This window comes from Anomaloglossus baeobatrachus, chromosome 3 (genome assembly GCF_048569485.1).
Source record: "Anomaloglossus baeobatrachus isolate aAnoBae1 chromosome 3, aAnoBae1.hap1, whole genome shotgun sequence".
NCBI classification, from domain to species: Eukaryota; Metazoa; Chordata; class Amphibia; order Anura; family Aromobatidae; genus Anomaloglossus; species Anomaloglossus baeobatrachus.
The window spans coordinates 270,320,808-270,342,592 of NC_134355.1; the positions used below are offsets into that span (position 1 = coordinate 270,320,808).

The 21,785-nt window shown below is 46.5% G+C and overlaps 1 protein-coding gene across 2 annotated transcripts in view; it reads right to left on the bottom strand.

The window, feature by feature from the left end:
* RSPH3 (radial spoke head 3) overlaps positions 1 to 21,785 on the bottom strand; it is a 62,848-nt gene that overhangs the window by 27,935 nt on the left and 13,128 nt on the right. For both annotated transcript variants that reach the window (XM_075338250.1, XM_075338249.1), the window contains exons 4-7: positions 14,693 to 14,834; positions 8,619 to 8,764; positions 6,388 to 6,591; positions 5,719 to 5,881 (exon numbers count right to left, since the gene is read on the bottom strand). In XM_075338250.1, coding sequence (XP_075194365.1) covers positions 5,719 to 5,881; positions 6,388 to 6,591; positions 8,619 to 8,764; positions 14,693 to 14,834 — 655 coding nt within the window. The remainder of the gene's footprint in view (positions 1 to 5,718; positions 5,882 to 6,387; positions 6,592 to 8,618; positions 8,765 to 14,692; positions 14,835 to 21,785) is intronic.

A 21,785-nucleotide genomic window follows, 5' to 3' on the forward strand; every position in this document is an offset into this window, starting at 1 on the left:
GTATGTACACAACACATATTAAAACAACCTGACAATGTATTCCTATGTATAGCTGTTTCTTTTCCCTTAAGTGGCTTCAGTACCGATTTTGCAATCATTTTTGTATTATTTAAATTATAATTAGCGATTGGCGCTCCAGCGGAAGCAGCCAGCCACATGAGTATGCTACTTTTAAACGCTTCTTGGTTTCCAATCCCTGAAGCGGTTAAAAGAAGTAATACAAGACTGAATATATGCTCAGCAATGTCCTTTTAACATTGCAGTGCATAATGTTATTTTTTCCGGCAAGTTTGGGGGGGGATTTTTCAGCTGACTTCTAGGAAGAATTCACTTGAAAAAGACATTATGTCACATTGCCCAACGACTCCAGTTCAAAACATTAACCATGACATACAAAGCCTTCCACAACCTGTCTCCTCCTTACATCTGTGACCTAGTTTCCTGGTACTTACCTGCATGCAACCTCAGATCCTCACAAGATCTTCTTCTCTACTCCTCTCTTATCGCCTCTTCCCACAATCAAAACAAGATTTCTCCCGTGCCTCCCCCATACTCTGGAACGCTCTACTTCAGCATATCAGACTCTCCCCTACCATGAAAAGCTTCAAGAGGAACCTGAAGACCCATCTCTTCCGACAAGCCTACAACCTGCAATAACCCTCAGTCCAGTACACCACTGTGCAACCAGCTCTGTCCTCACCTATTGTACCCTCACTCATTCCCTGAAGACTGTGAGCCCTCGCGGGCAGGGTCCTGTCTCCTCCTGTACCAGTCTGTTTTGTACTGTTAATGATTGTGTACGAATACCCTTTTTAACTTGTAACGCGCCATGGAATAAATGGCGCTATAATAATAAATAATAATAATACCCCACGAAAGCAAATATGAAAGGAAGAAACCAGCATATCCTAACTACACATTATTACATGGGTAACACGTAAAGGGATATTCCCATCTACAAGATCATATCCCAATATGTAATAGGTGTGATAATAAAAATAATATTAACAAATACCTCTAATTAGAACTGTAGTATAGTTCTCCTGCCTAGCTATGTATCTTACATCATGTGCAGGGCATTAGAGTAGCTTAGGTATCCATGGTTACGATCACTTGCAAATAACTGTCACTATATGAATGGTCATATATGGATGCCTAAGCAACAGTAATGCCCTGCACATGAGGTAAGAGACACAGCTAATCAGGAGAACTATACTACATTTCTAATTGTAACTATTTGGTAATATTATTATTATTACGCCTATTACATATTGGGATAGGATCTTGGAGATGGAAATATCCCTTTAATGTGTACATTCAGGCACTACTGACTAAAAGTATACAGTCAATAAAGATTAAGTAACATCTATTATAGTCTATATTTGCAGTAATGCTTTTGCCTAATTGTTAAAACGCCCACACACAGAGGACAGCCATCTCTTCCGACACACCCATACATTTGAACGGCAACTCGGTAGAGCTTTCATGTGTTTTCAACAGGAAGGGCTTACCTCCAGGGAGAACAGAAGGATGGGGTGATTCAATTAAGCTACCTGATTGTTATGTTCCCTGACTTCATGTTTGGCGAGAGAGATGAGATGCTCCCATTAAGATTAGATGGTCAGCCGAAATTGACATGTTTGGCTAGTTGTATTAATTCTAATATGTATAGGAGCCCTAACTTAACAATGAATTAATTAGTAAGTCAATGGATCAAATTTCACCATAGAATACAGCATGTTAACATTGGTAGTAGGATTTTAATGCGCAAAAGAAGGGAATTTTGTTTACTTACCGTAAATTCCTTTTCTTCTAGCTCCAATTGGGAGACCCAGACAATTGGGTGTATAGCTTCTGCCTCCGGAGGCCACACAAAGTATTACACTTAAAAGTGTAAAGCCCCTCCCCTTCTGCCTATACACCCCCCGTGCATCACGGGCTCCTCAGTTTTAGTGCAAAAGCAAGAAGGAGGAAAGCTAATAAATTGGTTTAAAGTAACTTCAATCCGAAGAAATTTCGGAGAACTGAAACCATTCAACATGAACAACATGTGTACACGAAAAAACAACAGCCCGAAGGGAACAGGGCGGGTGCTGGGTCTCCCAATTGGAGCTAGAAGAAAAGGAATTTACGGTAAGTAAACAAAATTCCCTTCTTCTTTGTCGCTCCATTGGGAGACCCAGACAATTGGGACGTCCAAAAGCTGTCCCTGGGTGGGTAAAATAATACCTCGTAATAGAGCCGTAAAACGGCCCTTTCCTACAGGTGGACAACCGCCGCCTGAAGGACTCGTCTACCTAGGCTGGCATCCGCCGAAGCATAGGTATGCACCTGATAGTGTTTGGTGAAAGTGTGCAGGCTCGACCAGGTAGCCGCCTGGCACACCTGCTGAGCCGTAGCCTGGTGCCGCAAAGCCCAGGACGCACCCACGGCTCTGGTAGAATGGGCCTTCAGCCCTGAGGGAACCGGAAGTCCAGAAGAACGGTAGGCTTCGAGAATTGGTTCCTTGATCCACCGAGCCAGGGTGGATTTGGAAGCCTGTGACCCCTTACGCTGACCAGCGACAAGGACAAAGAGTGCATCCGAGCGGCGCAGGGGCGCCGTACGGGAAATGTAGAGTCTGAGTGCTCTCACCAGATCTAGCAAATGCAAATCCCTTTCACATTGATGAACTGGATGAGGACAAAAAGAAGGTAAGGAGATATCCTGATTGAGATGAAAGGTGGATACCACCTTAGGAAGAAATTCCGGAACCGGGCGCAGCACCACCTTGTCCTGGTGAAACACCAGGAAAGGAGCCTTGCATGACAGCGCTGCTAGCTCAGACACTCTCCGAAGTGATGTGACTGCTACTAGGAAGACCACCTTCTGCGAAAGGCGAGAAAGAGAAATATCCTTCAAAGGCTCGAAAGGTGGCTTCTGAAGGGCCATCAGAACCCTGTTCAGATCCCAGGGTTCTAACGGCCGCCTGTAAGGAGGGACTATGTGACAAACCCCCTGCAGGAACGTGCGTACCTGAGAAAGCCTGGCAAGACGCTTCTGAAAGAACACAGAGAGCGCTGAGACTTGTCCCTTAAGGGAGCCAAGCGACAAACCTTTTTCCAATCCTGATTGAAGAAAGGAAAGAAAAGTGGGCAAGGCAAATGGCCAGGGAGAAAACCCCTGATCAGAGCACCAAGATAAGAATATCTTCCACGTCCTGTGGTAGATCTTGGCAGACGTTGGTTTCCTGGCCTGTCTCATAGTGGCAATGACCTCTTGAGATAACCCTGAAGACGCTAGGATCCAGGACTCAATGGCCACACAGTCAGGTTGAGGGCCGCAGAATTCAGATGGAAAAACAGCCCTTGAGACAGCAAGTCTGGTCGGTCTGGTAGTGCCCACGGTTGGCCCACTGTGAGATGCCACAGATCCGGGTACCACGACCTCCTCGGCCAGTCTGGAGCGACGAGAATGCCGCGGCGGCAGTCTGACCTGATCTTGCGTAACACTCTGGGCAACAGTGCCAGAGGAGGAAACACATAAGGGAGTTGAAACTGCGACCAATCCTGAACTAAGGCGTCTGCCGCCAGAGCTCTGTGATCGTGAGATCGTGCCATGAATGCCGGGACCTTGTTGTTGTGCCGGGACGCCATTAGGTCGACGTCCGGCATCCCCCAGCGGCAACAGATCTCCTGAAACACGTCCGGGTGAAGGGACCATTCCCCTGCGTCCATGCCCTGACGACTGAGAAAGTCTGCTTCCCAGTTTTCTACGCCCGGGATGTGAACTGCGGATATGGTGGAGGCCGTGGCTTCCACCCACATCAAAATCCGCCGGACTTCCTGGAAGGCTTGCCGACTGCGTGTTCCGCCTTGGTGGTTGATGTAAGCCACCGCTGTGGAGTTGTCCGACTGAATTCGGATCTGCTTGCCTTCCAGCCACTGCTGGAACGCTTTTAGGGCAAGATACACTGCCCTGATCTCCAGAACATTGATCTGAAGGGAGGACTCTTGCTGAGTCCACGTACCCTGAGCCCTGTGGTGGAGAAAGACTGCTCCCCACCCTGACAGACTCGCGTCCGTCGTGACCACCGCCCAGGATGGGGGTAGGAAGGATTTCCCCTTCGACAATGAAGTGGGAAGAAGCCACCACCGAAGGGAAGCTTTGGCTGCCTGAGAGAGGGAGACGTTCCTGTCGAGGGACGTCGACTTCCTGTCCCATTTGCGTAGGATGTCCCATTGAAGAGGACGCAGGTGAAACTGCGCGAAAGGGACTGCCTCCATTGCTGCCACCATCCTCCCTAGGAAGTGCATGAGGCGCCTCAAGGGGTGTGACTGACCTTGAAGGAGAGATTGCAACCCTGTCTGCAGTGACCGCTGTTTGTTCAGCGGAAGCATCACCATCGCTGAGAGGGTATGAAACTCCATGCCAAGATATGTCAGCGATTGGGCCGGTGTCAGATTTGACTTTGGAAAATTGATGATCCACCCGAAACTCTGGAGAGTCTCCAGAGTAGCGTTGAGGCTGTGTTGGCATGCCTCTTGAGAGGGTGCCTTGACAAGCAGATCGTCTAAGTAAGGGATCACCGAGTGTCCCTGAGAGTGGAGGACCGCTACTACTGTAGCCATGACCTTGGTGAAAACCCGTGGGGCTGTCGCCAGGCCGAAAGGCAGTGCCACGAACTGAAGGTGTTCGTCTCCTATGGCGAAGCGCAGGAAGCGCTGATGCTCTGGAGCAATCGGTACGTGGAGATAAGCATCTTTGATATCGATCGATGCAAGGAAATCTCCTTGGGACATTGAGGCGATGACGGAGCGAAGGGATTCCATCCGGAACCGCCTGGTCTTTACGTGTTTGTTGAGCAGTTTTAGGTCCAGGACAGGACGGAAAGACCCGTCCTTCTTTTGTCAGAGACCTCACCCTGGGATCTATGAGACACCCCGGGAGCACATTGTTGTTCCAACTGAGGGGGACCAGGGTGCAATGATTCAACAGTGCCCATGGTCTGAGATACCGGTCTGGACTGCAAGGCTTCTAGTATCCTAGCCATAGTCTCAGAAAGTCTATCAGTAAAAACTGCAAACTCCGTCCCCGTCACCTGGACAGTGTTAACAGGTGGTTCCCCCTGGGCCACCCTTAGCAGCCTCCTTCGCACAAAGCATGTAAACTGAGGAGCCCGTGATGCACGGGGGGTGTATAAGCAGAAGGGGAGGGGCTTTACACTTTTAAGTGTAATACTTTGTGTGGCCTCCGGAGGCAGAAGCTATACACCCAATTGTCTGGGTCTCCCAATGGAGCGACAAAGAAAGGATTTCTTTAAGGAAATCAGGATCATCTATTCTAGACACCAGCATAACAGTAAGTTTTTCGAGCATAAGACACTTCAGGAAAACTACGGCAGTGTATTTCATGAAGTGTCTATTTGCCATTTCCGTTTTTTTACATATATGTGTAAAATAGTGAAGGGCTTCCAAGCGGAAAACACCTTAATGCTCGAGTCACTTTGTGGCTTTGGAAGTGTGGAGTGGTTAAATAAAGCTCAAAAGACTGAACATGTGCACGGCATTATAACAACGAATTGCAGTGCATATGTTCAGTCTATTTATCACTTATTTAGCCCTTTTTCTGGCGGGTTATGGTGCGTATCCAACTGAAAAAGTTGCTTTGTGCACAAAACCTAAAAAGCAACTGCTACAATATAATAAATATGTAATGCACTGTTTGACATTGACTAACCTCTTTCCACCGGATCATAGAAATATCCATTGTCCCTTAAGCTGCTGAATACAGAAGGAATAAGATCAGCCAGGTATTGCTGGGCAAAGGCTCTGGCTGCCACTTTCTCTGCAGTCTCCTTTTCTTTCAGTAGCATTTCTCTTTGTTGCTGTTTCCTCCTAACCTGCAAAGAAAAGGAATGATACAACGTACAATGTAGGTTTCCAATATTTGGAGATTTCTTCAGTTGCAGGCATTGATTCCAATGAATGAAGGGTGCTTAGCACTGCTCGATACTCCATCGAGCATCATGGTGCTGTGGAAACCCCAGTGTTCAGCCAAGTATCATGAGTGCTTAGATGTATGGCTTGTGAACAATCCAACACAATGAACCAGCTCCCTTCAGTGAATGATGGGAGCCGGCACCTCAGTGAGAGCCATTTGCAGTCTGAATGGCGATCAATGGGGGTAAAATCAACTTGTCCAAGTACTGTGTGTAAAAAAAAAAAACTGCCCTCCCTTACCCCCCAGAAGTTCTCTGTTTATCGCTGACTATATGTGGACGGAGAGCCGAACTGCCCAATCATTGACTTCCATTAATACTTGTCCGACCTGTTCGATTCCAATAACGAGCACTTTGATGCTCGCTCATAAATTCTAATAAGCGTCAAATGAACTTTCAGAGATTACCTTTTCCTCTCGGTGCCTTCTTTCTTGTTCTTCAAGTCTCTGTGCTTCAGCAAGCTCAGCATTACGCAGCTCCTCAAAAGCACGCTGCTGTGCCCTTAGATTTGCCAGTTCTTCTTCTTCCATCACTTCCAGGAGAGCCTGCTCAATCGTCTTTCCAATCAACACTTCCAGTATCGGCTTTACTTCCAGATCAAAGTCAAAAAGCTGAGAGAATAAGATAGAAAATATAATTATCCAGAATATTAACCTTTTGTAGTTCTTAGATGTAGACTGTCATTAATTGTCTTCAGGTGGCATTTAAACTGCGCGACTATCAGAAACAAGCATCCTCAATTATTAGCCGGTGTAAACAGACTGCCAATTACCGGATGAATGAGCAAAGCACTTGTTCGTCAGGTGAAATGATCTTTTAGCTTTCTTAAAAAGTCATCATTCTTGTCAGTATTTTGCCTTGTGTAAATTGTAAGGCTATGATCACACGTTGTGTTTTTGCAGCACTTTTTTCATGAATTTTAAGCATATTAAAAGCTGTCTTTAGAGTACCAGCAAAATCTATGAGATTTCAGATCGTCATGAACACACGCTCACTATTTTTTTACTGCTGTTTTTGAAAGAAGCAGTGTGTCCATTCTTTCAGCGTTTTTTTAGCTTTTTTTCCCCATTGAAAGCAATTGCATTTTTTGCTGCTTTTTTTGCTGCTTTTGTGGTGAATGAAACTAACTTTATTTAAACATGTACTGTAAACAAATGACACCAAAAACACTGCAAACAACGCACCAAAAATGCAAAAAATAAAACCGCTACAAAACCTGCCTTTTGGAAGCAGCTTTTTCACTGATCAAATATCCTGTGGAAATGCTTTAAAAGTCTAAATTGGGATAACTTTGCTAGTACAGAGCACTGGGCAGCCTACAAATTGTGCCAAAATATTAAAAGGAATAATAAAAATGTACAAAAAGGGAATGACCGCTTTCTGAAATCACTAAAGCCCCATTAACCAGTGTATAACGGTAGAGAAAACCCTTAGCTTCCCCACTTTCCTCACTGGAGCATACAAATTCCAGACCTCTTGCTGCCCATGGTTCCGGGTTGTAAATACAGGCCACCGGCTGCCGCAGCATCCATGTCATTAAAGGCGGAGGTGTTCAAGTGTTTTACCGATGTGACCGATTCCGTGGCTGCTTCCTCTTCTAAGCTGGCACTGACAGCATTCACGGAAAGCACAGGGACAGGCAGTAAAGTATCTGCGCACACTGACCACCTCCATCATGAACGCAAGAACGTAAGAAGCTGCCATATATGTTTTTACCCACTGGGCTTATGGGCAGCAGGGGGCCAAAGATTGGGGTGCTGCAATAACAAAAAAGGAGTTAGGGTGTAAAGAGAACCTGTCACCATGCAGATGTAGTCCAATCGGCAGGTACCATGTTATAGAGCAGGGGGAGCTGACCAGATTGATTGCATATAGTTTTGTGAGAGAAGCTCCCGTATACCCTGTGCTTTCATCATTTAAACATATGATTTTTCTGTTATTTGCAGTCCAATCAGTGACTGACAGCTATATCTGTATGTACACTTATACAAAGACAGCTGTCAATCACTGATGGTGCCGCCCACTGGACTAGTATCCAAGAACTAACAAAAACACAGGTTATACTGAATCTTCTTTAAAAACCCATATACCAATCTGCTCAGCTCCCTCTGCTCTATAGCATGATGCCCACATATTAGATGAAATTTTCATGGTGACAGGTCCCCTTTAACCTCTGCATGACAACCAAATACATACAGATAGGGAATTTAGATTGTGAGCCCCAATGGGGACTGTTTCTGATGTATGTAAAGCGCTATGGGATTAATGGCGCTATATAAGTGAATAAATATTATATTTGACGTAATGGTACATCAAAGGTCGTGTCTATGCTTTTGATGTGGGCTTGCACGAATGAATGAGGTCATTCAAATATACAACTTGTCCAGCAAAAAACATGCCCTCATATGGCTATGTGGATAGAAAATAATCATAGTTATGTCTCTCTGAAGTAGGGTACAAAAAAAACGAAAGTGCAAAGACAGAAGGTCATGAAGGGGTTAAGCTGCGATTGAAATAATATAGTATTACACGATCTGAAATAGTTGTAGAACGCCTGCAGTGTCTATCTTCATTACTGGTTTACAATACATTGTTTTCTTAGGACCTATAGAAAACTAAATATGTTATAGATATGTACTTCTCCTTCCAGTATCTGAGTTGCAACATCAGCTCCGGTCTTAGCTGGGATGAAGAGGGGTGTCGGAGGTCTGTCCAGGAAGGCATCTGTCTGGCACTCCATGTCCTTCTCCTCCACACGGTCACTGAGCTCTTCTAAGTAAAGCTCTGAAACAAAGACCACATAGAATGGTCACTCATCTGCCATGTCCGCTATACTCTTATGTAGCTCTGACTTAGGGCTTTTCTGGAAAGAAATCAATGGTTTAGCTATTTTGATGTATCAATTGCAGATTTTCTCACTACAGTGATGGAGGAAGTTTCTGCACATTTTCTAATTCCTCTGTGCAATAATAATCTTTAGGCCGGGTCACTCGAGCATATAAATCGGACAAGAAAATCTCACAGTTCACTCCAACCAATGTTAGTGAATGCTGCATGTCTGATCTGGGAGTTTATCTGTAGCTCTAATCAAACTGAGGAAACCATTGCAGCATGCAGCGATTGGCAATGTGTCTTGGATCATGAGCAGCCATATAAGTCTATGGGAGCATGTGAAACATCGTACTGCTCTCCGATGAACAAAGGTCAAAAGGAGTCCAGAGAAAAGGCCACTTTACACGCTGCGATATCGCCATCGTGCGTACCCGCCCCCATTGGTTGTGCGACATGGGCAAATCTCTGCCCGTATCGCACAACATCGCCCAGACCCGTCACACTACTTACCTTCCCTGCGACGTCGCTGTGACCGGCGATCCGCCTCTTTTCTAAGGGGGTGGTTCGTTCAGCGTCACAGCAACGTCACAGCAGCGTCACTGAGCGGCCGCCCAATAGAAGCGGAGGGGCGGAGATGAGCGGGACGAACATCCCGCCCACCTCCTTCCTTCCGCATTGTGGCCGGGAGGCAGGTAAGGAGAGGTTCCTCGTTAATGCGGTGTCACACGGAGCGATGTGTGCTGCCGCAGGAACGAGGAACAACCTCGCTACTGCTGCAGTAACGATATTTGAGAATGGACCCCCATGTCACCGATGAGCGATTTTGCACGTTTTTGCGACGATGCAAAATCGCTCATAGGTGTCACACGCAATGGCATCGCTACAGCGGCCGGATTTGCGTCACAAAATCCGTGAGCCCAACGAGATCGCTCTCGCGATCTCGTAGCGTGTAAAGCCCGCTTAACTCTGCAACCTCATGAGTGAATGGATCCATAGGGGGTTTCATCTGAATCATGTATTTCGGAGATGTGGATAGAAACCCCGATGTAAGTGCTCAGCATAGAGCATGGGATATATGTAAACTGATCTAAAATATGCTGTACCCCAAAATGTTACTAGTAAAAGCTTCAACTCAGTCGAAAAAAAAAGGCCCCATTAAGGTCAGTCATTCCTTAATGGAAATATAGGGGGTTTCCATGTTACTCGTGGCACCAAGGCTCTATAAAAGCACCACAGTTCCACCTCAACCCCCTCCCCCAAAGGAGATCCAACAAAATCTGCACTACCAAATCCAAATGGCCTTACCTTCTCAGCGCCACTATGCACCTAAACCACAGTTAAAGGGAACCTGTCATGTCCCCCATGGCCTCCAACAAAGCAGCACTGACACCTGGATGCCCAAATTCCCCGCAATCTTTTACAGCCAAAATAGTACTACAAAATCCAATTAGCGCTCCTTCTCTTCAGAGCCCTTCCATGTGCCCAAACAGTACTTTGCGACAAATAAAGTTGATTATCATACTCAGGAGAAATTGCACAACAAATTGTGTGGTCCAATTTCTCCAGCTACACCCACAGATGCAGTCTTTGAGGGGCGTAGTTTCCAAAACAGGGTAACTTGTGAGAGGTTTTTGTTGCTTTGGCATGTCAGGGGCTCTTCAAATGCATCATGGCGTCTGGTATCTATTACATCCAAAATGGAGCGCCAACATTCAAATAGCGCTACCTCCCATGTGCCCAAATAGTAGTTTTCCCCCTAATCTGCGCTCCAAAATACAAATAACACTCGTTCCCTTCTGAGCTCTGCCGTGCACTCAGGCAGTAGTTTTTCACCACATATGGGGAATTGGTGTACTTAGGAGAAATTGCACAACAAATTGTGTGCTTCATTTTCTCCTTCTACTTTTAGGAAAATGAAAACTTTGGGGCTAAAGCAACATTTTTGTGGAAAATATGTAGAATGGTAATTTTGCATTTTCACATCCCAATGTTATCAAATTCTGTGAAGCACCTGTGGGTTCAAGATGATCACCAAAAACTTTGGGTGTTAGACATTCACCACACCCATATTTGCATTCTTTGAGGGGTGTAGCTTCCAAAATGGGGTCACTTATGTGGGTTTTCTACTGTTTTGGCATATTAGAGGCTCTTCAAATGCCACAGTATCCACAATCTATTCCAGCCAAAATGGAACTTTAAAATGCAAATAGCACTCTCTCCCGTGTGCCCAAACAGTAGTTTTCCCCCACATACAGTTAGGTCCAGAAATATTTGGACAGTGACACAAGTTTTGTTTTTTTAGCTGTTTACAAAAACATATTCAGAAATACAATTATATATATAATATGGGCTGAAAGTGCATACTCCCAGCTGCAATATGAGAGTTTTCACATCCAAATCGGAGAAAGGGTTTAGGAATCATAGCTCTGTAATGCATAGCCTCCTCTTTTTCAAGGGACCAAAAGTAATTGGACAAGGGACTCTAAGGGCTGCAATTAACTCTGAAGGCGTCTCCCTCGTCAACCTGTAATCAATGAAGTAGTTAAAAGGTCTGGGGTTGATTACAGGTGTGTGGTTTTGCATTTGGAAGCTGTTGCTGTGACCAGACAACATGCGGTCTAAGGAACTCTCAATTGAGGTGAAGCAGAACATCCTGAGGCTGAAAAAAAAGAAAAAATCCATCAGAGAGATAGCAGACATGCTTGGAGTAGCAAAATCAACAGTCGGGTACATTCTGAGAAAAAAGGAATTGACTGGTGAGCTTGGGAACTCAAAAAGGCCTGGGCGTCCACGGATGACAACAGTGGTGGATGATCGCCGCATACTTTCTTTGGTGAAGAAGAACCCGTTCACAACATCAACTGAAGTCCAGAACACTCTCAGTGAAGTAGGTGTATCTGTCTCTAAGTCAACAGTAAAGAGAAGACTCCATGAAAGTAAATACAAAGGGTTCACATCTAGATGCAAACCATTCATCAATTCCAAAAATAGACAGGCCAGAGTTAAATTTGCTGAAAAACACCTTATGAAGCCAGCTCAGTTCTGGAAAAGTATTCTATGGACAGATGAGACCAAGATCAACCTGTACCAGAATGATGGGAAGAAAAAAGTTTGGAGAAGAAAGGGAACGGCACATGATCCAAGGCACACCACATCCTCTGTAAAACACGGTGGAGGCAACGTGATGGAATGGGCATGCATGGCTTTCAATGGCACTGGGTCACTTGTGTTTATTGATGACATACCAGCAGACAAGAGTAGCCGGATGAATTCTGAAGTGTACCGGGATATACTTTCAGCCCAGATTCAGCCAAATGCCACAAAGTTGATCGGACGGCGCTTCATAGTACAGAAGGACAATGACCCCAAGCATACAGCCAAAGCTACCCAGGAGTTCATGAGTGCAAAAAAGTGGAACATTCTGCAATGGCCAAGTCAATCACCAGATCTTAACCCAATTAAGCATGGATTTCCCTTGCTCAAATCCAGACTTAAGACGGAAAGACCCACAAACAAGCAAGACCTGAAGGCTGCGGCTGTAAAGGCCTGGCAAAGCATTAAGAAGGAGGAAACCCAGCGTTTGGTGATGTCCATGGGTTCCAGACTTAAGGCAATGATTGCCTCCAAAGGATTCGCAACAAAATATTGAAAAAAAAAATCTTTTTTTGGGTTTGGTTTATTTGTCCAATTACTTTTGACCTCCTAAAATGTGGACTGTTTGTAAATGAATGTGTACAATTCCTACAATTTCTATCAGATATTTTTGTTCAAACCTTCAAATTAAACGTTACAATCTGCACTTGAATTCTGTTGTAGAGGTTTCATTTCAAATCCAATGTGGTGGCATGCAGAGCCCAACTCGCGAAAATTGTGTCACTGTCCAAATATTTCTGGACCTAACTGTATGGGGCATAGTTGTGCTCTCTCATGATCCAGGACCAGTATTCTCCGCTCCAGAGTTTCCCAGACCTGGCCTGGTCATGTCAGGAGTTAACTCCCCTCAGCCTTGTTCTGGTTTCAGGAGATACTATATCTGGTCGCTGCACTTGCATTCTTGTGCTGGTTATAGTTTTGCTCTGCAGCCTGTGACTGGCTCTGATGAGATTTCCTGTTTGATCTGACTCCTTGTTACCGTGCCCTGACCTGTACCCTCCCCCATTTGTCCGTCTGTCCCAATCCCTGACTTCCTGCTCCTGTCATTTGTTTACCCATCCTGGTTCATTCTCCTTCCTGTGTTTGTTTCTCCTCACCCTCCGGTCTTGTCTTCTGTTCCCTGTGCCCTTTGTGTTTCCCTCTGCATACCTGATTTTCCGGCATCCAACTTCGGTTCTGTTTTCTGACCTGATTTTGATCCTCCCTTTGCAATGACTTGACTTTCCTGGCTAGACCCTGACTGCTTGACTACTCTATTGCCCCCCTGGTCGTTCTGCCTGCTGAAGTTACTCTGCTGTACTTCAGCCTCCTTTCTGTTACAGTGTTATTTTGACTCTCCTTCACTACTCTTCTGCCACCTAGTGGGGAATACGTAGTACTACGTCTTACCAGCCCTTTGTACAGCGTGACATGCTCAAGAGAAATTGCACAACATTTTGTACTGTCCATTTTCTTGACAAAATGAAAAATTTGGGGCTGAAGCTACATTTTTTAGGAAAATAACACATTTTTCATGTTTTTTTCCATTTTGTTAACCCTTCAGGTGCATCAGATGAATTGAACAATCTTCCTAAATGTGGTTTTGAATACCTTGGAGACCGTAATTTTTAAAATAGGGTTACTTTTGGCCATTTTTTGACATAAGAGGCACCCAAAAGTCACTTCAAATATGAAGTGGTCTCTACTAAAATAGATTTTTAACAATTTTGTTGGAAAAATGAAAAATTGCTGCTAAACTTTTTTAACTCTTCTCCATTTCTACCCAAAAATATGTTTAAAAATTGATGCTGAAAGTAGACATGTGAGAAGTGTTATTTATTATTTTTAGTAGTATGACTATCTGTTTAAGGGCATAAAAATTCAAAGTTTGAAAATTGCTAATTTTTCATGAAATTTCCATTTTTTTTGTTTATTAAACGCAATGATATCAACCTAAATTTACCACTACAATGAAGTACAATCTGTCAGAAAAAAACTGTCTCAGAATCACTGTATATTGAATTATTATTATTATTATTATGATTATTATTATTTATTCCAGAGTTATTACCACATAAAGTGATACTAGTGAGAATTAGAAAATTTGGATTGGTTAGGAAGGTGAAAACAGGCTTTGTCGGTAAGGGGTTAATCTATGTCAGACCTGTCATATAATGACACTAGTGGCCTCTGTGGAAAACTCTCCCACTAAGCATATACTCAAGAATGGCAAAGGGAAATTTGATTTTAATAATTGCTGGATGTTCTATTCATGGGTCTTCATGGGCGACTCTTCAGACATGCCATTATGCATATGTAACACTTATTCAATTCATATCAGTCACAAGCAAAATAGCAACTAATGATAGCCATAATAGCATTTAAAGGGGCTCTCCACCTTCTCAAGTAATATGTTTTCCCAAGTAAAATAATAAAACTGATACTCACCTCTCGTGCTGCTACAGCGGTGTCGGCACTGCCTCTCACAGAAAGGCTGTGCCATCTCTTACTTCCTCCAGATGTCTGACTTGTCTGAAGGAGGGAAAAGTGATTGGACGCAGGGATCGTGTGACATAATGCCACACAATCTCTAGGAGAGACAGTGCTGACACAACTGGAATGGCGCCGACATAAGATTTGAGTATCAGTGTAGGTATTTTACTGGCGGGAAAAGCATGGGTATTGAGAAAGAGATGTCCGAGTAGTGCACAACCCTTCTAATAGTAATCGTCACATTCTCCTTCTCACCTGTCTGCACATCAATGTGTTTCCGGCCTTCAACAGGTTCCGGTGACCTAGATCTCAGCAGTTCTTTTGCACGTTTTTGTGCGAGTGCTCTCCTGCGGGCTTCCTGATTCCTCTGAATCTCTACCGGATCTAGCTGCGCAGACTAAAGGAGAAAAGAGGTGGTTAGTATTTCTCAGACTATGATATTAACTTTTTGAAAGAAAAAGTGCAAAATGTGTCTGTGCCTTATTGTTTGCAATCGAACCAGAGTCCTGTGCAGACAATGGTGTGACTGTTCATTGCTGCACAGTTCTCCCTACTGGGAACTGATTTATTTCTGGGGTGATCCGGTAGACTAACGCTGAGCTTAGAGTCCAGATTATTAAGTATCAGGGCCCAATATTCTCTTTAGTCAGACTGTTCCCATAAAAGCAGTAGTAAAGAGATCATCCACCTTCCATATTTCTTTAACTCAACAGCATGTATTTGAGAACAAGAATCCTTTTTTTAATGGGTTTCATTAAACTTTTTAAACTGTTTTACCGGCTCTTTGTTTCCTGCCCATTCACTTTTTATGTGGTCTGTGACTAAAGGTACCGTCACACTAAGTAACGCTCCAGCGATCCCACCAGCGACCTGACCTGGCAGGGATCGCTGGAGCGTCGCTACACGGGTTGCTGGTGAGCTGTCAAACAGGCAGATCTCACCAGCGACCAGTGACCAGCCCCCAGCCAGCAGCGACGCGTGGAGCGATGCTGTGCTTGGTAACTAAGGTAAATATCGGGTAACCAAGCTCTTGGTTAACCGATATTTACCTTGGTTACCAGCGCACACCGCTTAGCGCTGGCTCACTGCACTCCTAGCCAGAGTACACATCGGGTTAATAAGCAAACTGCTTCGCTTATTTACCCGATGTGTACTCTGGCTACGTGTGCAGGGAGCAGGGACCCGTCACTGGCAGCCTGAGAGCGGCGGACGCTAGTAACCAAGGTAAATATCGGGTAACCAAGCAAAAGGCTTCTTGGTTACCCAATATTTACCTTGGTTACCAGCGTCCGCAGAAGCCGGCTCCCTGCTTCCTGCACATTCAGTTGTTGCTCTATCGCTGTCACACACAGCGATGTGTGCTTCACAGCGGGACAGCAACAACTAAAAAATGGTCCAGGACATTCAGCAATGACCGGCGACCTCACAGCAGGGGCCAGGTTGTTGCTGGATGTCACACACAGCAACATCGCTAGCAAGATCGCTGTTGCGTCACCAAAACCGTGACTCAGCAGCGATGTTGCTAGCGATGTTGCTTAGTGAGACGTGGCCTTTACAGTAGCTCGGGTAAAAAGAGATACACAATATTATAAAATTACAAACTCTCCCATCAGACCGTCATAACAAGTTCGAAGCCAGCAATAGACAATGTGACGCAACATTTTTAATGAAAGCCAATTGCAAAAATAGCCAGAGACGGTCGGACTCACCATAGAGAAGTCATTGTTTATTACCATCTTTACCTTCCTAATCACTGTAAACACAATGCTGAGGTGTATACAGTATAACACACACTAACAGTACTTCCCCCTCCAGACCCAGCGGTCATGTGATCACTCTATGTAGGGAGCAGAAGCTACTAGATCCTAGAAGAACCGAAACTTCTGCTATGCAGGCTGGACGCTGAGATTTCCCTGTCACTGGCGCTGATATATCAAGACAAAGAATAAATGAATATATTAAAATGACCCCTCTTACCATAAAAGCTCTTTTAAGACCTTATGGTGGGTAGAGTGTGAGAAACAAATGAAAAATAAGTAAATAAAAAAAGCATAAAAAATAAAACAAAAATACACCACCAGTTAAAGTTTCTAGCCCCGCCCCCGACAAAAAAAAATATGTCCAATATATTACGATAACTTTTATGGGTAGGGAAAGGCAATTTTAAGTTTTATCTAGCGTTCTTCTATGGTCATAATAAAAATGTGAATTTACATTTCCCCCCGATACCAGCAGGAAAAGAAAAAGAATTCAAGAATGACATAAAAAATAAGCCTAGTTTATCACAAAAAAAGGCAAAAATTAATTTAATAATAAAATGAGAACATTTTTTGGAACCAATAAAAATGCATGTCTGAAAAAAATTAAAATGTGTTTGGTCAGGAACGAAGGAAAATGGCTCAGTCATTGACCTAAAATGTTTAGTTGCTTCTGGTCATAAAATCATCCAGTTTTGCCATTATTGCACAGTGGACCCGATTCATCAAAGTGATTACCCCAAGATTCTGAAAAGTCGCTACATTTACGCAAAATGTTTTACATATTTTGTGATTTCACACCAGATTCACTTTACTGCACCAAAATGGGGGGAACTGGTATGTGAAGAGGGGGTGACTCCACAGCTCGACTAATTCATCCTTAACTGGCAAGATTTTTCGTGAGGCACACAGAAGTGCACACCACTTTTCAGACACACCTGAATCGCTAAGAGACCCGTGCCACCTAATAAATCAGTAGAATATGACCCCCTCATCAAGACCACCGTGATGAAACGGACTGTATATCTGTTTTATACGCTAGAATAGGGAATCTATGATGTTCATAGAGCTAGTACTACAGGGGCATGCAAAAGATTGGGCACCCCTGGTAAAAATTACTGTTATTGTGAACAATTAAAGGGAACCTGTCAGGTCCAATATGCCCCCCCCCCGAACCACGAGCAGTTATGGGTACATATTGCTAATCCCTGCCTAACTGTTCCTGTATCTAACAGCATAGATAAAGGGATCATTAGAAAACGTATTTCTAAAGATCTTTTATCTTATGCTAATGTACACGGGGAGTTAGGGGTGCTTCACACACAGCGAGCTCGCTGCCGAGATCGCTGCTGAGTCACGCTTTTTGTGACGCAGCAGTGACCTCATTAGCGATCTCGCTGTGTGTGACACTGAGCAGCGATCTGGCCCCTGCTGCAAGATCGCTGCTCGTTACACACAGCCCTGGTTCGTTTTCTTCAAAGGCGCTCTCCCACTGTGACACACAGATCGCTGTGTGTGACAGCGAGAGAGCGACAAATGAAGCGAGCAGGGAGCAGGAGCCGGTGTCTGGCAGCTGCGGAGGCTGGTATCTAAGATAAACATCGGGTAACCAAGGTGGTTACCCGATATTTACCTTAGTTACCACCCTCCGCAGCTCTCACGCTGCCTGTGCTGCCGGCTCCGGCTCTCTGCACATGTAGCTGCTGTACACATCGGGTTAATTAACCCGATGTGTACTGTAGCTAGGAGAGCAAGGAGCCAGCGCTAAGCAGTGTGCGCGGCTCCCTGCTCTCTGCACATGTAGCTGCATTACACATCGGGTTAATTAACCTGATGTGTACTGTAGCTAGATGAGCAAGGAGTGTTACATCTCGTGGCTCTCCTGGGGCAAGGACTGAGGCAGTCTCCCATTCCTTGCCTGCCACGAGCGCTCCTGCTCAGCAGCGCCGAAGGTCTGCCAGACTGCGCAGTGTGCAGGAGATACCTTCTCAGAGAGGCAGCAGAAGGGTGACACCTAGTGGTTCTCCTGTTACAAGGAGTGAAGCGGTCTCCCATTCCTGGCCTGCCGCAGACTCTCCTGCTCAGCGGCCCCGAAGGTCTGCGAGGCTGCGCAATGTGCAGAGGTTTACTGCTCAGGGAAGCAGTGAGATTCCCGTTATCTCTCCACATTGTGAGACCGAGGTTCCCGCCTCTATTTCCCAGAGGCAGGAGGGTGAGCATGTGCAATGCGTGGTGGCTCCTGATTCGCTCACTGACGTCACACGGCTTGATGACAAGGCTGGTGACGTGGTGAATCCTGACTGGCCAGGCTGGGACGTCGTGGACCCTGATTGGGTCAAGTCCGTCATCTCCGCCTCGCGCCCGCCCTCGGGTGGAGCTGCACCTCCTTAAAAGCTCCCCCTGCCATCATGGCGGCGCGCGACCGTCCTTCTATGTTTGGATGTCTGGCAGCGTGCTGCCACGCCACTGCTCAGGCATTACTGTCTCTTGTGGGCTTGGCCCTTGCTGCTCCGGCAGTACCTCGTTTGCAGGCCGTGTTCCTGCCTTGCTGCTCCGGCAGTACCCCCGTCAACAGGCCGTGTTCCTGTCCCAGGTGAGCTCCTCAAGTCTCCATTGGACTCACCTGGTTATTGAAAGCACACATGCGTGGGCACCTCTGTGCTACCCTCGTGCCATATTCTCGTGACTTCCACTGGCACACGTGCGTGGGCACCTCTGTGCTTCCCCGTGCAACAGGTACACCGAGCCGTGAGATCTGTGCGATACAACCCTCACGGGTTAGGGCAGATCGGTGTACATAGATCGTCTGTGACATTCCAGACGATCGCTAGCAGCAACCCGCTCACTCTTCACCCACCATAGCGGCGGTCCCTTACACCGCACAGTGGACCTTGACCGGCAGAAGCAGTCCATTTCCCATCTTGGCACGCTTCCCCGGGTCCCCCTCGTAACATTACGGTCGCGCCAAAGGTCTGGCTATGGCTGAAGAGCAGCAGCAGTTGCTGCGTTATGTGCAGCAGTTGGAGTCACGATTGGCAGCAGTGGAGCAGTCTTCCTCCGATAAGACTACTCTGACGACAGTCGCCACCCAGGCGGCTACCCAGGCTGTGCTATTGGGCGGAAGGTCTCCTCGCCTTGCGCTTCCAGAGCGCTTTAGCGGCAACAGCTCTGAGTGCCGTGGTTTTATAAACCAGGTTACCACCTACTTAGAGCTGTCCGCGACTCTTTACGCTACCGAGAAGGCGAAGGTAGCCTTCGTCCAGTCCCTGCTCACAGGGAGAGCGCTGAAGTGGTCCACGCCGTTGTGGGAGCGCGGAGATCGTGTGGTGAATAACTTAGCAGCTTATCTTGGGGCCATGAGAATGGTGTTCCTCGGGCCTCAAGTCACCCACGATTCCGCGCTGCGCCTCCTACGACTTCGGCAAGGGTCTGCTTCAGTCGGGGACTTTGCTGTACACTTTAGGACACTGGCCGCAGAGCTGGACTGGCCGGATAAGGTCCTTGTCCCTGTGTTTTGGGAGGGCCTGGCAGGGTTTGTCAAAGACGCACTGGCCACACGTGAGGTGCCTGCCACTTTAGAGTCCTTGATTCAGGTTGCCTCTCGCATAGACATCCGCCAGGCGGAGCGAAGGCTCGAGGTCTCTTCAGCACCCACGTCTTCTCGGCCTAAAAAGCGTCTGACTCCCGTCTTCCATCAGACAGGTCCCCCAGCCAGTCCTGTAGGCGACTCCGTGGAGTCAATGGAGGTGTCCAAGGTGGTCTCCTCTGCCCCAGGTTCTCGGTCTTGTGTCATCTGCTTTTCCTGTGGGCAGAGGGGACACATAGCTACCCTATGTCCCAAACCGTCGGGAAAAGACAGCGTCTAGTTTCTATCAGAGGGGGGACTCTAGACGCTACTTCTCCCTCTAGGTTGACTATCAGCGCCCAGTTGCAGTTCGGCACTACTCTCTTCTCTGCCCTGGCTTGCTTGGACTCAGGCGCTGAAGGCAATTTCATCTCGACCTCCCTGGCAACCCGATACTCAGTTCCCCTGGTTCTGTTGCCCAAGCCACTCAGGGTCCGGGTAGTCGACGGGTCCATACTACTCGATCCTATCACCCAGATCACCATCCCTCTCAGGATGGATGTACCACCGGGACACCATGAGCAGGTGTCCTTCCTGGTGCTTCCAGGGGGGACGGATGAGGTCCTACTGGGCCTTCCCTGGTTGAGACAGCATGCTCCTATACTCAACTGGGCAACAGGGGAGATCTCATCCTGGGCAGGATCCTGTAGAGAGCACCTCGTGACTACCGATCCACCCGCTACCATTAGGTCGGTTGGGTCCTCAGGGAATACTGAGGGGCCGGGTTTACCGACACCTTATGAGGCCTACAGGGATGTCTTTTCCAAAAGGGCCGCAGATACTCTTCCTCCCCACCGGCCATATGATTGCCGAATAGACCTGAAGCCAGGCTCCGAGCCCCCTAGGGGCAGAGTGTATCCACTCTCTGCTCCAGAGACGGAGGCTATGTCCAAATATATTCAGGACAGCCTGGCGAAGGGGTTCATTCGCAAGTCTATTTCACCGGCTGGTGCAGGGTTCTTTTTTGTGCAGAAGAAGGAAGGGGATCTGCGCCCCTGTATCGATTACAGGGGATTAAATGCAATCACAATCAAGAACAAATACCCTTTGCCCCTCATTACTGAGCTATTTGATCGATTCCGCAGGGCAAAGGTCTTCACAAAGCTGGATCTACGCGGGGCGTATAATCTAGTGCGAGTCCGAAAGGGCGATGAGTGGAAGACCGCCTTTAACACCAGGGACGGTCACTACGAGTATCTAGTAATGCCCTTCGGACTCTGCAATGCCCCCGCCGTATTTCAAGACTTTGTGAATGACATTTTCCGGGATTTGTATCTTTCCGTGGTTGAATACCTGGATGACATTCTTATCTTCTCCCCCGATCTTACCACCCATCGGAGGGATGTCATCCGAGTACTTAAGAGGCTCCGCACCCATTCGTTATATGCTAAGCTGGAAAAGTGCGTTTTTGAACAGGAATCCTTGCCGTTCCTGGGGTACATCGTGTCCAGTCAGGGGTTAGCAATGGATCCGGGGAAGTTGGAGACAGTGATGAACTGGCCTGAGCCCCGCTCGCTGAAGGCGATCCAGCGATTCTTGGGGTTTATCAATTATTATCGCCAGTTCATTCCCAACTTCTCGACGGTGGCAGCACCCATCATTGCCCTTACCCGCAAGGGCGCTAATCCCAAAGCATGGACACGGGAAACGGTAGAGGCATTTCACACTCTCAAAACTCACTTCTCCAGAGCTCCCATCCTTCATCGTCCAGACATCTCCAAACCCTTCCTACTGGAGGTAGACGCCTCTTCGGTCGGTGCAGGTGCAGTCCTGTACCAGAAAAACGAACGAGGAAGGAAACATCCGTGTTTCTTTTTCTCCAAGACCTTTTCTCCGGCCGAGAGGAACTACTCCATAGGGGATAGGGAGTTACTGGCGATGAAACTAGCATTCCAGGAATGGCAGCATCTCCTGGAGGGTGCGAAGCATTCATTTGAGGTTTTTTCTGACCACAAAAACCTCACAT